The sequence below is a fragment of the Oreochromis niloticus genome, linkage group LG14 (assembly GCF_001858045.2).
Source record: "Oreochromis niloticus isolate F11D_XX linkage group LG14, O_niloticus_UMD_NMBU, whole genome shotgun sequence".
NCBI classification, from domain to species: domain Eukaryota; kingdom Metazoa; phylum Chordata; class Actinopteri; order Cichliformes; family Cichlidae; genus Oreochromis; species Oreochromis niloticus.
Window position 1 is genome coordinate 25,503,602 of NC_031979.2, and position 22,024 is coordinate 25,525,625.

The 22,024-nt window shown below is 41.4% G+C and overlaps 1 protein-coding gene across 1 annotated transcript; it reads left to right on the forward strand.

The window, feature by feature from the left end:
* The first annotated feature begins 303 nt into the window (after positions 1-303).
* LOC109204976 (extracellular calcium-sensing receptor-like) lies at positions 304-19,299 on the forward strand. The gene is made up of 10 exons (XM_019367242.2): positions 304-345; positions 14,406-14,536; positions 14,837-15,131; positions 15,508-15,594; positions 15,779-16,048; positions 16,265-16,471; positions 16,557-16,832; positions 17,864-18,091; positions 18,178-18,301; positions 18,389-19,299. The coding sequence occupies exons 1-10, from the start codon at positions 319-321 to the stop codon at positions 19,297-19,299; spliced, it is 2,556 nt and encodes an 851-aa protein (XP_019222787.2). The 5' UTR covers positions 304-318.
* Positions 19,300-22,024: the final 2,725 nt, after the last annotated feature.

The window sequence follows — 22,024 nt, forward strand, 5'->3', positions numbered from 1 at the left end:
AGCAGGGGCGGATCTAGAAGGGTGGCATGGGGTGGCAAGTGCCACCCTAAAATGATCCCTTGCCACCCCAAGTGCCACCCCAGTTTTGCATATGACAGTGTTGTTTATTAAAATAAGATAGCATTAACAGTTTGAGCATAGTTACAGTCAATGTGAATATAAATGGATAGTGTTCCCCCCCTCCACCATTAACAAATGGTTCAGCCCATAGCAGGACCGGCTTTTTTCTTGTTTTCAGTAGCAAGCCATGCTTATGATTGTGCCAGAGCACATTTTGAACAACACCATGGGAATTTCGGATTTTACACAGGTGGTTGGATGTTACACTCTGGAAATGGAAGGAAGGTGAGTGTTATTAACCCTCTGTGGTCCAGGGACACGCTGCACCTCCAAATCACATGACTATTTTAAGCTGACACAGCAACAAGCTGCAGCCACGCTGAGTCTCTGTTTCAGCCCACATTGAAAGTTCGGACTTCAAAGTTTTTAAATTTTATTACAGGCCAGTAAATCCAGAGTTATGATAATATAATATAAGCCATGTTTTTTTCTAAATACTGTCATCACGTTTTTGTGTGTGTGTTTTAAGTGTTTTCTAAGGACAGCGCGGAAACAGTAAAGAAAGGAAAGAAAGTCACCTCTTTCCTATCGGTGGAAAAAGTAGTTCCAGTAGTTGTTTTGTTTTGTGTGTCAGTGAGGGCACTAATGAATGTCACAAAGGCACATTTGCAGTGTAAACACTGTCACTAAGTAGAAAACCAGCGGAGTGATACACCTCCTGTTGTCAGGCCTGCAGGTTTATCCCTGTGCTGTTCTCCTCTGTCTTTTGGTGGACAATCTTTTTTTTACTGGCACACATCATTTGTGGGGCATCTTATTGTGACACCTGATTGTTCTCTCATTTTAGTTTTAGTAATATTTTTTAAATGGTTGTACAAAATGAAAAAAACAGCAGGTGTATTGGCTGCATTTTTAGATTAATAGTTGTATATGTTTACAAAATGTACAATTTATGTTTGCATTTCAAGTTATAAACATTTACTCAACATGTCTGTGTTTTTTTTTTACAGTAAAAAAAATACTACTAGGATTTTAAGTTCTTTGTGTGATTTCAGATCAGTAATACTAATGCAGTATGTCAGTGAAAAAAACAGCTAAATTCAGTTGAGCTGAAAAGAATGGTACCAAACAAGGCAAGGGGGAAAAAAATAAAATGAAACAATTTGAGGGTGAAATACAAATGTAAACTCAAAAGGAGTCAAAAATGGGCGGTTGTATTTCAGACCTCAGTGGGTTAATCCAACAAATCATGAAAAATTAGGTTTAAATTTTTGTTCATGACAGTGCAGATTTTTGACATTTTGTGTAATTTAAGCTGTAACAATGTGATTGTTTTCTAACAAATAACAGTGTGAAACTTAAGTTAGACTTGTGTTTGTAAATGAACCACCCCATGCTTTGTAGCTTTCTGGATTTTATACTTATTGGGCTACATATTTATTTCTTATACAGGCTATACAGTACATAAGAACAAAACTTACATGTTTTATGTAACTAAAGTGTGTAATTATGTGGGCTACAGACAATAATTAAGTTATAGGCTATATTTATATGAAAAACGTGTATACTTACTGCATTTGGATCATTTTAACCATATGTAACCGCTTGCGTATGTGTTTGAAAAAAAAGACTTTGATTTTGCCACCCCATTTGATTTCTTTGCCACCCTCATGCCACCCTAAGAAAATTTCTCTAGATCCGCCCCTGCATAGAAGACATGACACTCAGGGGAAATGGCATGACACATAGGGAGAGAAACATGGGAACAGAAGAGGGAAACAAGACACAAGGACTGACACAAACGCACAGAAACACAGACACACAGCGAGGAACACACGACAAAGACACAAGGAGAATCTAAATGTATGAGAAAATAAAATAAAATAAACTACTAAATGAATCTTGAATAATAAACCATAATTCAAAATGACAACAAAACATCAGAAATTCAAAAAGCTGGGTTACAATGTCCCAAAACCATGACAACCTTGCAATATAAAGTTCCTTGAGTTGACTGTTTGTTGGCGCTGTATAAATAAAACTGATTTTAACTGAGTTGAACAGAATTGAAAATTGAATTAAAAATCAACTGTGAATAAACATTTGCATCATTTAACTTGTAACGCTGTGTGTGCCGGATCCTTTGTCAAAGACAGTGTTGGGAAGGTTTTTTGTTTTTTTTTTGTTTTTTTAACCTGTCCTGTTTGGTTCTTTTGCCATCAGAATTATTGTCTAAAGGCGAAGAAAGATGCCCAACGGATTTACTTTACCAAATTGACCATCCCAGCCTTGCCGTAATGGTCCATTTGATTCACCTTTTATTGTTTATTTTATTTTCACTTGCTGAATACGGGACAGACTTAACTGGGGGAAAGAAAGGGGAGAAAGAAAGAGGGAAAGAAAAACAGCGGGGAAGAGGGACGGGGAAAAAGGGCAAAAAACCAAAAACCAACAGAATAAGCAGACAAAAAAATACATATATCGATCATCTGGATCACCTGTTGAGAAAAAGAGAAAGCAAGCAGAAGAAAACGAGAGTAATAAACAACATCACAATGATCTATGGGAATATGACAGTAAATACTAAATATTAAACATTATTGTGCAGCACGTAAGATCGACAGCGCACAGTGTGCTTTGAGGTAAGAGCCAAAAAGGGTGTAGTTTGTGTGTGATCACCTGTGTGTACACCTGTGAGCATGAACGCACTTGTTTTTAAAAGGTTCCTTCATGTAATGATCTGCTAGAGGGTGTGGGGGGCCACTGCCCCGTCCTCCAGGGCATGAAGCAGGTATGGAGGAGATCAAAACTCCAGACATCCAGAGGGCCCCAGAACACAAGAGACCAAGGAAGACCAACAGAGGGGCAGCCGCGTCACTATCCCAGAAAGAGCTGAGGAGAGTCCCAGATGAGGGGTCACTCAGCAGCCGCGGAGCAGAAGCCAGGGGGGTTGCAGTGACGTGCCCGTGAGCTCCGCCGGCAGCCAGCTGTGCCTGAGTGACCGAGCCCCGGGCCGAGAGGCCGAGGGCACCCCGCCTCCGAAGTGGCCCGAGCGAGCCCCAGGCTCCAGGCCCCGATAAGCAGCCGCCAAGGAGTGAGCCGGTGTGTACCTGGGCGCCCACCCCCGGACACAGAGAACCACCAACGCACCGATGTCTGAGGGCGTCCACCAACGGCAGGGGAAGTGGTGGGGGGAGATAGGCCTCCAAACCTTGGAGGGCCTGAGATGTCCCCAGAGAGGTGGCGTCTGATACCCAACCTGACATATAGACACAGACATACAGGCACACACAGATACAAACATCCATTCCCATCCTCATGCTCTCATAGGCAATTATTCCACACTCAACCAAGGCGGAGACAGACATAAAGAGACGCTGTACACACAATGGTCGTGTCCAAATTCATGGGCTGCATCCTCCTGAGGACCCGGCCTTCGCGGTCTACGTGGGCCGGGTCCTCAGAAGGTCGGGTAGGCCGGAAGTAAACGGCTGTGAAATTGGACGGTCTAGCCTTCTGATTAACGTCACCGCTGTCTCGGTGGAGTTTAATAAACAGCCGTCTGCTCCTTGCTATCTAAAATATAACAGGACACTGGCGTAAATTCTCGACCATCTCACACTTCTGTTTAATCGGTTTTCTGTTTGACGTTTATTCAGCTGTGTGAAAACCACCCGGGGGATTAATAAAGTTTTATTTTATCTAATCTAATCTAATATCTTTAATCTCAGCCAAACCGATTTACTCATGAACAAATAAAACACTGAAAAAAGCCAAACAATATCATTTTTAGGTTGTCTAAGTGACTTATATATTACGTTTAACCTCAGTAGCGAAAGTCCGCGGTGATCTGAAAATGATGTGCCGGGACTTGTGCCGTTCTCGGCGGCTTCAGTGACCCTCGAGCTCTCGGTTAGCTATCGGTTAGCTATCAAGCTCGTGGGTAACAGACGTCTCCGAAAACGTCGAAGCACTTTTGCAAATATGCAATACCTTGATAAACCGAGCAGATATTTGAAGTTTACACAGCTACATTCTCGCCTGAAAATATGTTAAAAGTTTATTTTGTGACCCAGAAAGATTAATAAAAGTAATTTTAAAACTTAGTAGCGGCCGCCATTGCCGGAAACTGGAGTTTGGCTGGGCCGCGCTATGAATTCTGGGATATGGTGGGCCACGAAGGACACACCCGACCCATCCTTCAAATTCGGGGAAAAGGAGGACGCATTTGTCGGCTGCATTCGGAGGAGTCTACGAATTTGGACAGCCTTCGGCGCGTCGCTGTGACGTAATTGGTCTACAAATGCGGCCTCAGGAGGATGCAGCCCATGAATTTGGACACGACCAATCACTCTCCCCAAGCGTACTCTATGAACCGGGTCCGGGTACCCTTGCCCCTGGAGGGGGAAACTGCACCCAGACCCAGGTGGTGTTACCCTTTTCCCTGCGGTGGGGAGAAGCAGACCGCCCCGACTCCGCAGCAGCAGGGAGGCCCCACATTCCAGACCCCAGTCGGACGGCCAACTCCTCCTCCTAGCCCCCCCGCTCCAGCAGGCCGCAGAGAACGGGGGTGTGTGAAGACTCCAAACCTCCCTCCACCTGCTCATATGTAGTGTTGATGTATGTGTGTTCTAAGGTGCATTTAAAACCCAGGAGGGCATGGAGCCACCTGCCAGAGCAGCAGGTAGGCGCATAGCCCCTCCTGCTAGCCCTCAATGTCTACGTGTATTTAAAATTGAGAGGTGGGCAACGACGCCAGGGGTGAGGTGTACACCCTGATGGTAATTTGGATTCTGTGTGGCGTGCCCACCCCCAAGATCCTATATGTATGTGTAATGAGAGTGTGAGTAATGTGAATGTCTAAGTTGTGGGATAAAATTGAGGCAGAGGCAGCCAGAAGGGGACAGAGGGGGGGGGATGCCTCCCCTGCACCCTGGTGACACACCCCTACCCCAAGGCCCTGCATGTGTGGGTGACTGTGGTGGAGCGAGAAGAGGGAGGCAGCTGGAGATGGGGAGGGAAGGAAGGGAGGGGCAAGTGACCCCTCCCTGGGGCCAGCTCCCCCGCTGACCCCAGTAGGCACCCCCATACTCTGCAACCCGCCAGGGAAAGGGGGGCCCAGGCCCATCCGGACCGGGGCCCAGTGCAGCAGCGCCGCCCAGCCCCACAGAGCCCGGGACAGTCCACCCGACCCCACCACAGAGAAAACTACACCCACCCCATCATCCACTCATCTTCCAGACTACACAAGACAATAGACGCCCAGGCTGAGAGCTTCCTCCACCTCTCCTGTATCTCCCCCTCCTGCAGAGAGAGTTCCCGAAGAGAGGAAAGCTCCTGCAAGGTGTGACAACCTCCCCCACCAGTTGAAGAGCCCCCAGGTGGCTCGATGCACCGGCGGCACCCTGCGCCAGGGCTGGGCCCCCATACACCCACCCGCCCACAACCCCGGCAACACACCAACCAGGACCCAGGCCCCTGAGGCTTGGCCAGGGCCCCAGCCCAGAGACGGAGTGCCCCCAGAACCTCACGCCCATCCCGGACCCACCCAGGGGCAGCCAGGCTACCAGGTCAGTAACCCACGTCCGTCAGCACAGACCCTCCCCTAGCCCCGCTGCACGCAGCCACGAGGAAACCGTCACCCAAGAGCCAACAGAGCCCTTAATTGGCCATGACCGCTACCCCGGGTTGAGCCCCCCAAGGAAGATGCTCCTGGGGAACCCCCCGATGCCCTAAGCCTGTCCCTACCCCCACACCTATCACAACAGTGAAGGTGGGACCAAACTATGACCCCCCACCCCCACTAGGTGATGGAGCTGATCAAAGGAGCCCAGAGCAATTGATCTGATGTGGTGGCAGAGGCTGTATCAAGACTAATGTAATCTAATAGATAATTTCTATATTGGTTAAAATTAAGATTATTTTTATTTTTCCAGTTCATGAGGACTGTTTTCTTGGCTATGCATAGTGCAGTGAAAACCATATGGGCTATATTCTTTTCCGTAGTGACATTAGCTAAGCTGCCCAACAAACACACTAAAGGGGAAGTTGGAATGTTACATTTCAGACACTTTGATAAGTCTTCACATATCTCGCGCCAAAACTTCTGAACTGGTGGACAGAACCAAAGAGCGTGGATATAATTGTCCGGTGAATTGGTTTGGCAGTGTGAGCAGTTGTTGGTAGATGTAAAGCCCATCTTAAACATCCGATGACCTGTATAGTGCACTCTATGTAGTATTTTGTATTGAATTAATTGAAGACTGGGATTTCTAATTAGATGAAAGGTTTTTGAGCAAATCTGAGACCAGAAGTTTTGGTCTAAGTTAACTGATAAATCCGCTTCCCATTTTGCAATAGGAAGTGATATTGATTCATCTATTTTAGAAAGCATTCTGTATATTTTGGACAGTAATTTGGGGGTTTTAAGAGTCAGAAATTGAACCACACTTGGTGGTGTTTGTAGTTCATCTTGACCTGGTTTAAATCTCTTTTTTACTATGGATTTAATTTGCTGATATTCTAAAAATCTTTTCTTGCTGATCCCGTATTGTGTAACTAGTCTGTCAAATGAAATAAATTCTGTTCCTTCTAGTATATGTTCTAAATATTTGATTCCTTTACCACTCCAATCTGAAAAGTTTATCATATTATTGTTTTGTAATATGTCAGGGTTGTTCCAGATAGGTGTACGTTTGCGTGGGATTAATGAAGACTCTGTCAACTTCAGAAACTCCCACCATGCTGTCAGAGAAGAGCTGATGTTGATGCTTTTGAAGCATTCATGTCGTTGGATGTTTGAGCTAATAAATGGTAGATTTGAAATCTCTAGATTATTGCAAAGTGCTTGTTCTACATCTAGCCAAGGTTCATCTAAGAGGGTATGTTTTTGCCATCCTGAGATAAACTGAAGCCTGTTGGCTAAGAAGTAGTGCTGAAAGTTAGGTAGTTCTAATCCTCCTTTATCCTTGGTCTTTTGTAATGTTTTTAAGCTTATACGTGGGGGCTTATTTTTCCAAAGGAATTTGGACATATATGAATCTAGAGATCTGAACCAATCTTGCGGCGGTTTAGTTGGGATCATTGAGAATAAATAATTTATTTTTGGTAATACCATCATTTTTATAGCGGCAACCCTTCCCATGAGTGATATGGGTAGACATTTCCACCTAGCCAGATCACCTTCTACTTTCTTTAAAAGTGGGATATGGTTTAATTTAGTTAGATCTGCAAGCTTGGGAGAAACAATACCTAAATATTTTATATTTCCCGATTGCAGTGGAGTAGAAGAGGAATTATGGAAGGAGCAATTAATCGGAAGGACTGTAGATTTTGACCAGTTAATTGAGTAATCTGATATTCTTGCAAAAGAGTTTATCAGTTCAATCACCCCAGAGATATTGGTTTGTGAATTTTGGAGAAAGAGTAACACATCATCCGCATAAAGGCTGATTTTATGTTCCATGTTCTTGCATTTTATGCCCTTAATTACTGAATTCTGTCTAATTGCTGCTGCTAGTGGTTCGATAAAAATTGCAAACAGTGAAGGGGAGAGTGGGCATCCCTGCCTGGTGCCCCTCAGGAGACAAAAGCTGGAGGATGTCTGGTCATTTGTTCTGACACAAGCTGTTGGGGAATTATATAATATTTTTAACCAGCTGATGAAAGAAGATCCAACACCAAATTTGTTTAAAGTTGTAAATAGAAATTTCCAGTTAACTCTGTCAAACGCTTTTTCTGCATCTAAAGAAAATATTGTAGTTTCAAGGTTTTTACTGTATGAGTAGTCTATCAAATTAAGTAATCTACGTGTATTTGTTGATGAGTGCCTACCTTTTATGAAACCAGTTTGGTCAGGATGGAAGGTTTTTTTTTAAAAAATGTATTCCACTACAGATTACAGAATACATGCCAAAAAATGTATTTTGTAACGTATTCTGTTGCGTTATTCAATGAGTAACAGTAGGGTGGACATTAGGTAAGGCTGCACTTTTTGCAGCGATCTTGTATAGAAAACTATTCCGTGCATATAAAAGACAGGTTTGTACACTTCCAATTCCCTTCTGTGTCCAGTCTTGTCTCTGTGTTTTGTCCCAAGCCTGTCTCTGTGATGGACAAGCTTGGGATTCCCAAGCATATAGTTAGGGTCTGCTGGGAGCATCTGGCAGTAATGGCACTTTACAAGATCTTTAATCCCTACCTCCAGCAAAATTTCAACAATCTTGAGAGGGAGGCTCAGGAAATCACTCTCATATCACTCGTGGACAACAAAGGTGAAGGGCTTTGAGAGCTTGTTTGATATTGTCAGCAAGTCAGACTCATTCTTAATAGGATTTAGACTTTGCCAGGGACACAGATTTGTATGGACAAGTGGAAGAAGGTTCTTGCTTTGGTCATTTCAGGCTTTTGTTTCTACTTTCTGCAGATGATGTGGTTCTCTTGGCCTGATTAGGTTGTGGTCTCAGCTCATACTGGGGTGGTTGTCAGCATTGCAGCAAAATTTGAAGTGGAAGGAATGAGAATCAATTACTCCAAGTTAGAGGCAATGGTTTTCAGCGGGCAAACTCTGAATTGCCCAATCTAAGTAAGGGATGAGTTGCTGCCAAAAGTGGAGGAGTTTAATATCTTGGGGTCTTGTTCAAGAGTGTGGACTCACCCTGTCTATCACTAGTGATATATTGGGGTCATGTCTGCAGCTATGGTGACACTCCATTGTAGGGCTGGGTATCGTCACTGATTTCTAGAATCGATTCAATTCCGATTCACAAGGTCCCGAATCGATTCGATCCACGATTCGATTCAATTCGATTCGATTCGATTCGATTTTGAATCCGTCCGAAATATTAGTATGTGAACCATAATATATATAAAATTATGATAATTCACCTTGTATATGTACTGTCAAAAGAACCCTCTAAGCCTTGTGAATCAATTATATAAAATTCAAAATTAAGAACAGATACTAAAGCAGTTACAATAATGTAATTTTTAATTAACATTAGTATATATTTATTTTCATACATACATTTCAAGTGGATCAGGGATCCAGTGCAAATAGAACATCAGTTTATCATGTAAACATCAGTAAAACCTCAGAGAAATAGTTTTGCTGTTAGTGTCTCACACAGCTTTTTCTGAAATCCACTATTGTGGTTTGGAGACACACAGGATAACACAGCGTGTACAAGTGAACTGACAGAAACTGACCGATCAGAAAATGAAAAACTGCCTTTTAAAATACTTCAAAAAATGAAAACATACTGAACGGTATTGCAAAACATCTGTGAAACTCATGCAATTTAGCCTTATTTATAACTACCCCCTCACTTCTTTGAGACTGTAAGGTTTTTCTGCAAGAAGAGAAGCTGGTCTACATGTTGTGGAGTCAGGCAGCTCCTTTGTGCGGTAACAATGTCACCAGCAGTTGAAAACACTCGTTCAGAAGGAACATTGGTCCCAGGTATGGAAAGATACTGCTTTGCTTGTAGAGCCAAAAGAGGATACTCCCTTTCATGGTCCCTCCACCAGATCAAAGGATCCTCAGAAAGTGCAACAGGCTCAACGTCCCTGTATCGATTCACTTCTTCCTTTGCCTTCTGAGTTGGTGTTTTCTGTGGTGCTGTGGTCTTTGTTGAGTAGGCTGGCCCAAGGAGAAAAATTAATGCAGAGTCCTTTGACCTCTTAATTGGAGGGGCATAATCCACTTCATCAACACCACCAAGAGAGATGTCAGGGACAGTTTCCTCAGATGTGTCACCATCAGACTCTCGCTGTAGAAAAATGAAAACTTATTTAATAAAGAAATTACTATTTATATTCTAACTCAAGTAGTGCAAAAAACAATAATTTTTTGTTTTTTATTCTGTAACTCACAATAGCTGTGTCCACGTTCTCCAAACCTGCTGCTTCCAACACCAACTGAGAGAATGTGTTGTCACAGGTCTCTTTGGACAAGAATGGCAGGGCCTTAAAGTGAGGAGCTAATGCTGATGCAATGTCCTTGTCCTTGTCCTTTAGCTTGTCCTTTAGGGCCACATATCTTGAAAAGAGATTTTGCACATTTAACTCAGTTTATTATGTTGGATATACATGTGCATGGTTACATATACACTCATGCAAGATCAGAAACATTAATATACGACTTTGTTTCCATAATTTATATATAAACATCTATAGATAGAGAGATATAAAATCAAAAGACCTATTACTAGACAAGAGGGCTTAACTAACATTTTTATAATATATATATTTTTTCACTATAGTAAGAATTTTCATGTAATACATGCATCCATACAGTTACACTCATTCATGGCATATACACACAATTCATAAACATACCTTGACTTCAAGTTGTCGTATACAGCAGTCTTGAGGTCTTTAATCAGTGAGGAGTCGTGAGAGACACTGATCATCTTCTCCAGCAGCTGTGTATGCAGAGGTGCAATGATGGAAAGGGTCGGGGACTTTTCTTCAGACATAACCAGTGTGGCTGCTTTCAGCGGCTTCAAAGCTTTCACTATATCTTCTCCATCAGTTATGTCAGCCTCTGTAAGACTACAGAGATTACTGTCACTTCTCCTCACTTCAGGTGAGAGCAGAGCTGCAGAGATTGCTGGTTGTTGCTCTAGGAAGCGTTCCAGCATCTCCAACGTGCTGTTCCATCTGGTCACCCCATCAGTCACCAGCTTATGGGCAGGTAGATTCAGTATCTTTTGCTTCTCTTTAAGCTTGCGACTTGCAACAGTGCTGCGATGAAAAAAGGATGCTATGCGTCTCACTCGGCCAAGCAGCTGAGCAACAGCTGGAACTTTCAGTCCTGCTTGTGAAGCTAAATTGAGTGTATGGGCAAAACAACCAATGTGCAACAGCTCGCACCATATTTGCAGCATTGTCAGTTACGATGACTGGATTTTTGTTTGTAAGCTCCCATTCTTCGATTGCTTTGAACATAATTTCAGATAAATTAACTGCTGTGTGGCTTGCTTCAGTGGTTCTTGTCTGTAAGACATAAGACACGAGTCTCCACTCCTGGTCGATATGATGCGAGGTGGTTATAGCGACTCTCTCTGCTGACTTGAGTGAGGCTGTAACATCGTGTTTCACTTTTTCATACATGTTTGGGATTACCACTTCACTCAAATGTTTGCGTGTTGGTAAAACATAGCGTGGTTCTAGCGTATTAATGAGGTTTTGGAAGCCATCATTTTCAACAACGCTGTACGGACGTCTATCTTTACATATGAAAGTAGCGACAGACTGGGTTATTTTTTGGGCACGTGGAGAAGTGGATGCCAACTTTACTGCAAATGCCTTTTCGAGTGAGCGTTGCTTGGCGTCGGCCGTTTTTGCTAGCGGGATATCTGGATGATGCCGCGTTAAATGATTTCTGAGATTTGTGGTATTTCCACAGTGCTTTACTTCCATTTTGCACATCTTACATACGGCTCTTCATTGTCTTCACAGTTCTTAAATCCAAAGTATTGCCAGACATCTGACTTTAGGCTCGGTGGCACATTCAGGGGAGTAGCCATGATGGTTCATGCGTCCAGGTCACTTAACTCTCGCGTGACTTCCTCATGTTAACCACTTGCAAGTTTCATACGCGGCAAACTACATATGTATAAAAAAAAATCGATTTCAGGATTTAATGAATCGATATCGTTTTATTCCAGTTAGAATCGATTTTAATCGATGAATCGATTTTTTAAACCCACCCCTACTCCATTGGTGATGAAAAGAGTGGAGAAAGACAGCAAACCTGTTGATTTTGCAAGTCAGTCTATGCTGTGACCCTTGTTCATGAAGATCTGGGTATTGACCAAAAGAATGAGACTGCAGATACAAATGGTGAAAATAAGTCTCCTCCAAAGGGGGTTGTGCTGTCCTTTAGAGATTGGGTGAGGATTCTAGTCATTCAAAAGGGACTCAGCCTATAGCTACTTCTCACCCACATCGAAATGAGCCAGTTTGACTGGTTTAGGAATTTGAATAGGATGCCTCCTTGGTGAGGTGTTAAAAGCATGTTCAGAAGGAGGCCCCAGGATACACTACAGAGTTTATATACTTTGGGGAAATAATTATTTGAATCACTACTGAATTTGTAAATTTGCTCTCTTCCAAAGAAGTGAGCAAACTTACAATCCAGAAAACACATTACTTAAAAGTCATAAATTGATTTGCATGTCACTGAGTGAAAAAAGTATTTGATCCCCATGGCTTAGGTCTTGGTGGAAAAACCCTTGTTGGCAATCACAGTAGTACAATGTAGTAAGTCACCAGGTTTGCACACATGTCATGAGGGATTTTGCCTCACTCATCTTTACAGGAATTCTCTAAATGCTTTAGGTTCAGAGGTTTCAGCTTTCTCCACATTTTCTCTAGAACTTATTCTGGATAGTGGCTAAGACACTTCATTACCTTAACCCTTTAGAGTCAACCAATGCGTCTACACACCATATCCTCTTAGCTGAAAAACACCCCCAAATATAATGTTTCCACAGCTATGGTTGAATGTGGGGGGTGGTAGAATTTCGTGGTAGCATTTGGTGGAAGCATCACTGTCCTTTTTTGACACATTGCTAGCTGCTCCATGCTTTCTCAGCGGCAGGTACCCAAAACTGAGAATGTACGTTTAATATACGTTTAAGCTAGCTAACCCTGAGATTGTGTATCCTGAGTTTTTTTCTGGTGCACGAGCTACCCTCTCCTGTGACTGGGTGTCCTGATCCTGTACTGGCTACTCCAGGAACTGTTTCAGAGTTTCATGTTTCATAAGTCAAATGTATTTCTATTGCACTTTTAACTCATAATAGAAATACGCTTTAAAACGATGGGAGTTCCCAGTCTTCCACAGACAACTGTTTTACTGTGTGATGATTAGCTTACTCCTGTGCGAATCCCCCCTTTTTGCTGTCTTCCCCGTAGCAGTTTCCCTGCTGCCAACTCAGTGAAACTATTTCTTGTGTCTTTTGTGTACTGGCTAAATTTGGGCTTTCTTTGTTTGAGGTTGTCCTTATAGCCTAAGTTTTTATGCCTGAGCTGGCCCCAGGATAATCTCCAATAATACCACAATACTTCAGGCTCAGGTTGGGTTCCTGCAGTCTTACATCCCCACATCCTTTCCAACATTAGAACCTGAGCTGCCTGGAAAAATCTTTGTACTTTGTATTTGACCTCAGCGGTCTGGCCACTTTTCAGCCTTGTTTACTCTTCCAGGTTTAAAGCTGGGCTACAGAACTATTGGGTTCACTTTCCATCCTTGCCACTAGAGTGATTCCCATTTACTGTTGGTCACCAGGTTTTCCTCACTGGGGTCACCCCCATGAGAAGATATGCCTTCTCTGCTAGCCACAAGTTTAACCACATGAATGGACCCGTCCATAACTTACATGTAACTCTGCCTTCACATCAGACCACTTACCTACTCTGTTTTGCTGTGAGCATTTCTACTACTTGACCACTCGAGAAACGCTGCCCTCTCCACTGGCCACAAGTGTTGCCTCCAGAGCTTAAAAATCAGCCACCAGAAGGGTTCATCCTCATTGCTAGTCCTCTGCTAGACCACTTTATCTGTAGCCATGTGCCCTGCCTTGCCATTGGCTGCCTGAGTGCATCTGGTTTAGCTTCAAATGACTTTTCATCATTACTACTGAACATCTGCTCAACTTTCAGAGAGATTCCTCTCCCCTGTTCTACCTACAGGTTGTCCTTCTGAAATGAACCATCCCTTTGACATCCATCAGCATAGTCTTCCCCCTAACTTTTCCAGTCTTGTCTTCCCTTTACAGTCAGCTTCTTACAAAGCAACTAAATTTTTTTCACACTCTACATGGTTTTATTTTCCGTTTCAAATGCGATTTGGACTTGAAGTTTTTAATATGGAGTTTTTGAGCATGAACCTTGCTATGCATGAAATAAGACTGTATATGTTTTGGTCTTCATTCTTGCTTTATGTCACTTGATAAATGTAATAATGAATAAAAATAAGTAAATAATAAAACACAAATAAAAATTTTATGATGTCAATCAAGTGTGTGTGTGGTGGTGGTGGGGGGGGGGGGGGGGGGGGGGTCATATCTTAGTACTTAACTGCATATCGTGCTTTTAGGCCCCGCCCCCTCTTATCCTTCTTCCTTAATGGGTGGTGTGCAAGATTGAACAACACAAAAAGTCAATAAAAGACAAAGGAAAGGCATTGAAATAAAACCTAATGACTAAGCTCAGAAAATCAGAAAGCTGTTATGGCCTCTTCTTTACAAACCAGTTTGCTCTTGCTTGTTTTGCTATCTTCTTACTTTTCTTTGGTGATATCCTCTTCTCAGTTTTCTCTCTCATGTCAGTTACAGGGACAGTTTGATCTAAATGGGATGTACAAGGCTGGTGATGTGGTTCTAGGGGGACTGTTTCAAATCCACTTCTTTTCAAGTGTTGCTATTCAGTCTTTTACTTCAAAACCACAACAACCTACTTGTAATGGGTAAGCATGGCTGGAGAAAAAAGGGAAATGGAAATCAGTGCAAAGGAAATATGAGATTGTAATTTATAGTAACTGTACTTTCTGATTTATTATCATTCAGGATAAATGTGTGTATCTTGTATGGTGCATCTATATTATTTGTCATGAAAATATCTTCTTAATTGTTGTTATTCAGTTTCCTTAATTATTTATAATGTTTTTTAATAATAAGTAATTTTGCCACATGTTGCAGTAAAGTATCTTATCTGAAAATCTATCTTGATGAAAATGTATTTTTCAGTTAAATTTTTCTTTTCTTAGTGTTTATGCCCTAGGATTTAAGCTCGCACAAACCATGGCCTTTGCTATTGATGAGATCAACAGAAACTCAAACCTGCTACCTAATGTGACTCTGGGATATACTCTGTATGATAGCTGCCTTGAACTTGGAATTGGATTTCGTGCAGCATTGTCATTGGCCAGTGGTCAAGAAGAGAAAATTATATTAAATGGTACATGTGTTGGAAATCCTCCTGTCATAGGGATTGTGGGTGATTCATCTTCTACAAATTCTATTGCCATCACCAACGTCTTAGGTTTGTACAGAGTACCTATGGTAAGTCCTCTCTTCGACCATGTAATAGTTTTCTTATATTATTTTAATTTAATTGCAAATTTAAAGACACTTGAAGTAACATGACAAAGTTAAGACATCTGTACATCAATATCGGTACAATCTGTAGTCTGTATCTTTCAGGTTGTGGAATGCTCTCCCTCCATCATTACGTCATTACGTTGACTTGATTGTATTTATTCTTTTAAAAAGCAGCTTAAGACTCATTTATTTAGATCGACTTTTAATTAGATTTGTGCTGTATGTTTGATTATTAATGTATTTTATGTATTTCTGTTTTTATATTACCGCTAAGCACTTTGTGGTTTTTATCCTGTGAAAAGTGCTATATAAATAAATTGATTTGATTTGATTTCAGGTGAGTTATTTTTCCACATGTTCCTGCCTGAGTAACCGTCAAAAATACCCATCATTCTTTAGGACTATCCCAAGTGATGCTTTCCAGGTGAAAATCTGTCAACAAGACGTTTTGGTTAAAGAAATTGTCTACTTTGCAACAATATGCTTACAATGATACTAAAAGGTTTTTTCAGTTCCAGTGTTACTTTGTTATGAACAAAGCTAATTTGCTACCATAAAGGTGTAATAATCATGTGGAAAATTGTTCTTGTCTATGCACTTACACTTAGGTACGTGCTATGATTAAGATTTTGAAGCATTTCAGTTGGACTTGGGTAGGTCTGCTTGTCAGTGACGATGATTATGGACTTCACGCAGCAAGATCCTTTCAATCTGAGCTGAGTCTTTCGGGTGAAGCTTGCCTGGCCTACACTGAGGTTTTGCCCTGGGACAAAGACACAGAAGAACTCAGGAGGATTGTTGATGTGATGAAAAAATCCACAGCTCGAGTTGTCATTGTCTTTGAACATTACAGTCGCATGATAAACCTTATGGAAGAGGTTTGGCTTTAAAACAATCCAGTTATTATTAATTACAAAGGTCTGAATCATGGTATTGTGTAAAATATTTATTAGATCATTATTTGAATGATTACAGAAAACTTCATGCAGAATTTATTTAAAAGATGAATTATAGCTTAAATAGCGTGGTAATGTCACTAAACAAGTTGTAGTTACAATATCTTTTCATAGAATGTGGTATAATCTATTTCACAGGTAGTGAGGCAAAATCTAACTGGCCTACAATGGATGGCCAGTGAAGCCTGGACAGCAGCTGCTGTGCTCCAAACACCTCAGCTTATGCCATACCTGCGTGGTACACTGGGTATTGCTATTCGTCGAGGCGAGATACCAGGACTCAGGGAATTCTTGTTACAAATACATCCTGATCTACATCACAACAGTAGCTATGGAAATAGCATGGTGAGAGTTGAACCCTTTCACTGTGGTAGTCACAACAAATATATATTTTCATCACCTGTAGCAAATAATTTTCAATATATTTCAGGTAAATCAGTTTTGGGAATTCACATTTCAGTGTAGATTTGCACCAGCTCCAGCAGGCTGGCTGGAAGGTGGAGGTGCAATATGTACTGGACAAGAAGATCTAGAAAATGTGGACAATGAATTCTTGGACGTTTCCAACCTGCGGCCTGAGTATAATGTGTACAAAGCTGTTTATGCACTGGCATATTCCCTTGATGACATATTGCATTGCAAGCCAGGGAGAGGGCCTTTCAGTGGGAACAGCTGTGCAACTTTGCGGTCACTGGAGCCATGGCAGGTCTGATATAATTTTACATTCTGTTTATAAATTCCTTGCTTTACAATTACTTTCAGGATAGAGTTTACCATGTAAAACTAAATACAATGTCATAATATTAACTATTAAAACGCTGGTGTGAGCTAAATGGATTTTCCATACTCCCAGTTTCGGAGTTGTGGAGTGACACTTAATCAAGTGACACTGGAAAGGTGCATGGCGTGTGTGATTAAGACGCTCTGTATTGACCTTTTCCCCCTCCTATCCATGGATCCCTGGATATCCCAACCCCCACACTTTGGATATATTTTACATGGCAACTGTAAATAAATTTTTGGCTTTTCATTTGGAGAACTTCGGGTCTGAGTCAATTGAGTTAGTTTGGTATGCTGACACCCATAAAAAATGAGCAGTTAATATATTTAGATCAGAAGCTTGTATATATAAAGCATTACTAGCGATGTAATATAGATTTCTTTGTTTAATAATGGGTGGGGGTGGGGGCGGGGCATGGTATGTGGCGCCACTGCCGGGAGGCTGACATACCGGAGCTGCATCAGCTCATCACGCCTCCTCTGCATTTAAGTCTGTACAGGGTCCTGACTGAAGTTATTGTCGTTGTGGCAGCTGGCAGCTGGAAAAGCTGCAGCTGAGTATTGTAAAAACAGCAGCTGGAAATAAAAGTGTGACAATGTGGTCGGGTCAGCCATGCATCGTTTACAGTGGTATCAAAACCCAGTATTGGGGCATGGTGGAACCGCGACCAGGCCAGCCAGGTTGTAGTTGGGAGGCTGACACACCAGAGCTGCAGCAGCTCATCACGCCTCCATTGCATTTAGGTCTGTACTGGGTCCTGACTGAAGTTGTTGTTCTTGTTGTGTATGTGTGGGTGGCAGTTGGAAAGCTAAAGCTGAGGTTTGTAAAAACAGCTACTGGAAATAAAAGTGTTTAAACAAGTGATAATGTGTTCGGCTCTGCCATGCATAATTTACAAGGTGCCAACATTTGCACTTTTAAAAGTAATTTACTTGTTATGCATCCCTTTTTCAAAGCTTGTTTATTACTTGGAAAGAGTGAACTTCACCACTCCATTTGGCGATCAAGTGTCATTTGATGAGAATGGTGATGCATTGCCAATTTATGATGTGATGAACTGGTTGTGGCTCCCTGATGGAAGCACTAAAGTTCAGAATGTGGGTGAGGTTAAGAGGTCAGCTTTAAAAGGTGAAGAACTCATACTTGATGAAGACAGAATCTTCTGGAACTTTGAATCCAAAAAGGTTAGATATGGTTTTTTTAGATTTAACTTTTGCCACATGTCTAGTATATATCGGTGTAATGACTAATATTTAATTTCATCCTATAGCCACCTCGATCAGTATGTAGTGAGAGTTGTCCTCCTGGTACCCACATGGTGAGAGAGAAGGGGAAACCCCAATGCTGTTTTGACTGCATTCCTTGTTCTGAAGGAAAAATTACTAATAAGAGCAGTACGTATTTTTCTTTTTGCATGACATATTTAATTTCATTATTATGAAAAATAATATGCATTTCACCAATGTTCCCTTTTGTATCAGACTCCTTGGAGTGCAGCAGTTGTCCAGAGGATTTTTGGTCAAACCCCCAGCGTGACCACTGTGTTACTAAGAAGACAGAGTTTCTCTCCTATCTTGACCCTCTGGGTATTTGTTTGACAACAACCTCACTGCTCGGAGTATTTATATGTGCTGTTGTTCTGGGGATCTTCATTTATTATCGTAGAACACCTATAGTTCGTGCCAACAATTCAGAACTTAGTTTCCAGCTATTGTTGTCACTTAAGTTGTGTTTCCTGTGTTCATTGCTGTTTATCGGACGACCCAGGCTGTGGACATGCCAACTCAGGCATGCAGCATTTGGGATCAGCTTTGTGCTGTGTGTCTCATGCATCCTGGTAAAAACCATGGTTGTTCTGGCTGTGTTCAAAGCCTCCAAGCCAGGAGGGGGAGCCAGTCTGAAGTGGTTTGGTTCAATGCAGCAGAGAGGAACAGTTCTAGTTCTTACAGCTATTCAGGCAGCCATCTGCACTACCTGGCTTGTCTCTTCCTCTCCAACTCCACATAAAAACACCCAATACCACAATGACAAGATAGTGTATGAGTGTGCAGTTGGGTCCACTGTTGGTTTTGCAGTGTTATTGGGTTATATTGGCATGCTGGCTTTCCTCAGTTTTCTAATTGCGTTCCTGGTGAGGAATCTCCCTGATAGTTTTAATGAGGCCAAGCTCATCACATTCAGCATGCTGATCTTCTGTGCTGTGTGGGTGGCCTTTGTTCCTGCTTATATCAGCTCACCAGGAAAACTTGCAGATGCAGTGGAGGTATTTGCCATTCTTGCTTCAAGTTTTGGACTCTTGATCACACTGTTTGGACCCAAATGTTACATAATCCTGTTGAGACCGGAGATGAACACAAAGAAAGCTGTTATGGCCCGTGGCATTGGGTCATAAAAAGTCAGCTAATTTCAAAAGAAAGAAAAGCACATCTTCTCTTTGTAGTATAGACAGAAAAAAATAATAAAAATCCTATATTTAAATGACTTTAATATTCCTTTTAAATCTCTGTGCTGGTGTTAAATAACTGCAAATGTGCAAATATATTGATTTATTCTACTGTAATTGTTTTTCATGATACAGTTGAAAAATAGAACAAAATGAAATTAAATATTGTTCCTATAAACATATACTGATTAGTGTTTATTTCATCTTCCAACAAATTTCTATATTCTCATAAACCTTGACTTAATTTATTAAAAACACATCAGAGAGGGATGTTCCGCCTTCACCATCCTTCATACAGTGGACATCGTCGTTCACATAATAGACTGGCTACACACATAAACACATAACATTGTATTGATCAAAGAAAGTACACAGCCAGAGCTTTTATCAACTTCAATTCAATTCAATTCAATTCAATTCAATTTAATTCAATTCAATTCAATTCAATTTCATTTATATAGCGCCAAATCACAAAAAAGTTGCCTCAAGGCCTTTATATTGTAAGGTAGACCCTACAATAATACATTGAAACTTGAAACTTGAAAAAAGCTTTTGATGCAATTGACCAGATATTATTTAATAAATTGGAAATGCCATTAGATAGGTGAATAGTTATTTAAACAACAAGCAACAAATTATGAAGATGGGTAAACATTCATCAAAATGTTTGAGCATTGGTTGTGAAGGCCCACATGGGTAAAAATTGGTATAAAATGATGTGGAGCATAAGATATATTACAGTTCAATTTATTTTTGGATGACACATTTTATGTCATGAGAGCATAAACAGCACTTTTTGGAGATCCTCACAAAAATGGACTAAACTAGAATGATTGTTAGATAAAACAAATTATCACCAATTTTAAGCAAAACAAAAAGGACAGGCATGGATGTAAATGTGATAAATAGAGACAGAGAGTATACCAGATTTTTTGTAGACTACAAAATCAACTGGAAACTTCAAATAAAATATGTACAATCAAAATGGTCAAGAAGCATTTGTTAAATTAAATCATAAAACACTTCATATACTTTACTGTTCACTTATATTATATAGTTACATTTTTGTGTAGACGTGGTGTGCAGTGACTTTTACAGAAAGGCGAGCAGAGACAGTTGCTTTATGATAGTGCTGTTTAGGATTTAAGGGAGAGAGAGCTTCATTTTAGGATGTTTTAATTTGTATTTTTTTTTAGATTTTATAAGACAATGAATATTTGTGGAGGGAGAAGGTTGATTGCTGAACCTCATCGTGCTTGAGCAGTTTGTGGGTGGCCTTCCGTCAGACATGGCTGACTGGGTCCGCTACAACCTACCAGTCAACTTGAACATCACAGTGTCATAGGCAGAGGACAACCTGTCGGTCTGGCCAAGAGAGTTGGTGGGACAGTCATAACCAGCAGGGGGAAAATTGTCCAGTCCCCTCACCAAGAAGGTGGCTCCAGAACACATCGTCACTATATCCTGCTGCTGCCGGGCACCGACTGGTTGCTTTGACTAACCACTCCTCCTCTGCTATTTCAGTTTGTGGATGATCAGTTTGTGGCAGCTACAGATGCTGCACTTCACTCTCCGAGAGCCACACGTGTTGGGGCAGGATTGCTGGATGGAGGTGGGACAAGTGTTCCATTTTGACGGAGCTCAAAAATCCAGAAAACACATTACATACAAGTTATGAATTGATTTGCATGTCACTAAGTAAAAGGACTGTTTGATCCCCATGACCGAGGTCTTGATGGAGAAACGCTTGTTGGCAATCACAGTAGTATAATGTTTCTTGTAGTCAGTCACCAGGTTTGCACACATGACATGAGGGATTTTGCCCTACTTCTCTTTACAGGAATTCTCTAAATCCTTTAGGTTCAAAGGTTTCAGTGACCTCCACAGATTTCCTATGTTACTTAGGTCTTGTTAAGGTTCAAAATATTAAAGGAGGAGTACTGGAGGAAGTCTAAAATAACAACTCTGGTCCAAGAGGTAAGGTCAAACGAAGATTTAATGAACACACGTGTGGGAGACAAACCACTGAACAGAATCAGCATTGATCTCACTTAACAATACATGGAACCAAGATTTTATACCCTTGGGGGTAATACAACGCCCCTTTTGCATTAACCAGATACCATACATGCATGCATCAATCCAAAACCACAAACATCTCCTAACGACTCTTGACACAGTTTAAAAGAACATCATCTCTCGTCTCCATCCTGGTGTCTTCCTGTCATCAACGGACGCTCGCTTATCTGTCTGGAACATCAAGCTCGGCTCTGCAACAAACTGTCATGTATGCAGGCACAATTTTGCAGTTACAAGCAAAATATGATTAAACTCTTACCTACTCTACCTATTAATCTAACTACTGTGTGTGTGTGTGTGTGTGCATCTGGGTGTGTGTGTCAGCCTCTGCCCTCAGTTTCACGTCTCACCTCTAAGGCTCACAGTCATACCGAGGCCGCTCTCATATGTGTATCAGTCTAAAACTGCCTATGTAGCATATTGACTAAATGTTTCACTGAAATGTCCTAACTGCCGTTACTCAAAACTTAATCTTCTGTCTAGTATAAGAATATAACTGGTGATAAAAGATAAGGATAATAACGAATAACCTGGTATAAATGTGTTGTAAGCGTGCATGCAATTCCTTCCACAGCTCTTAGTCAACCTCACAGTA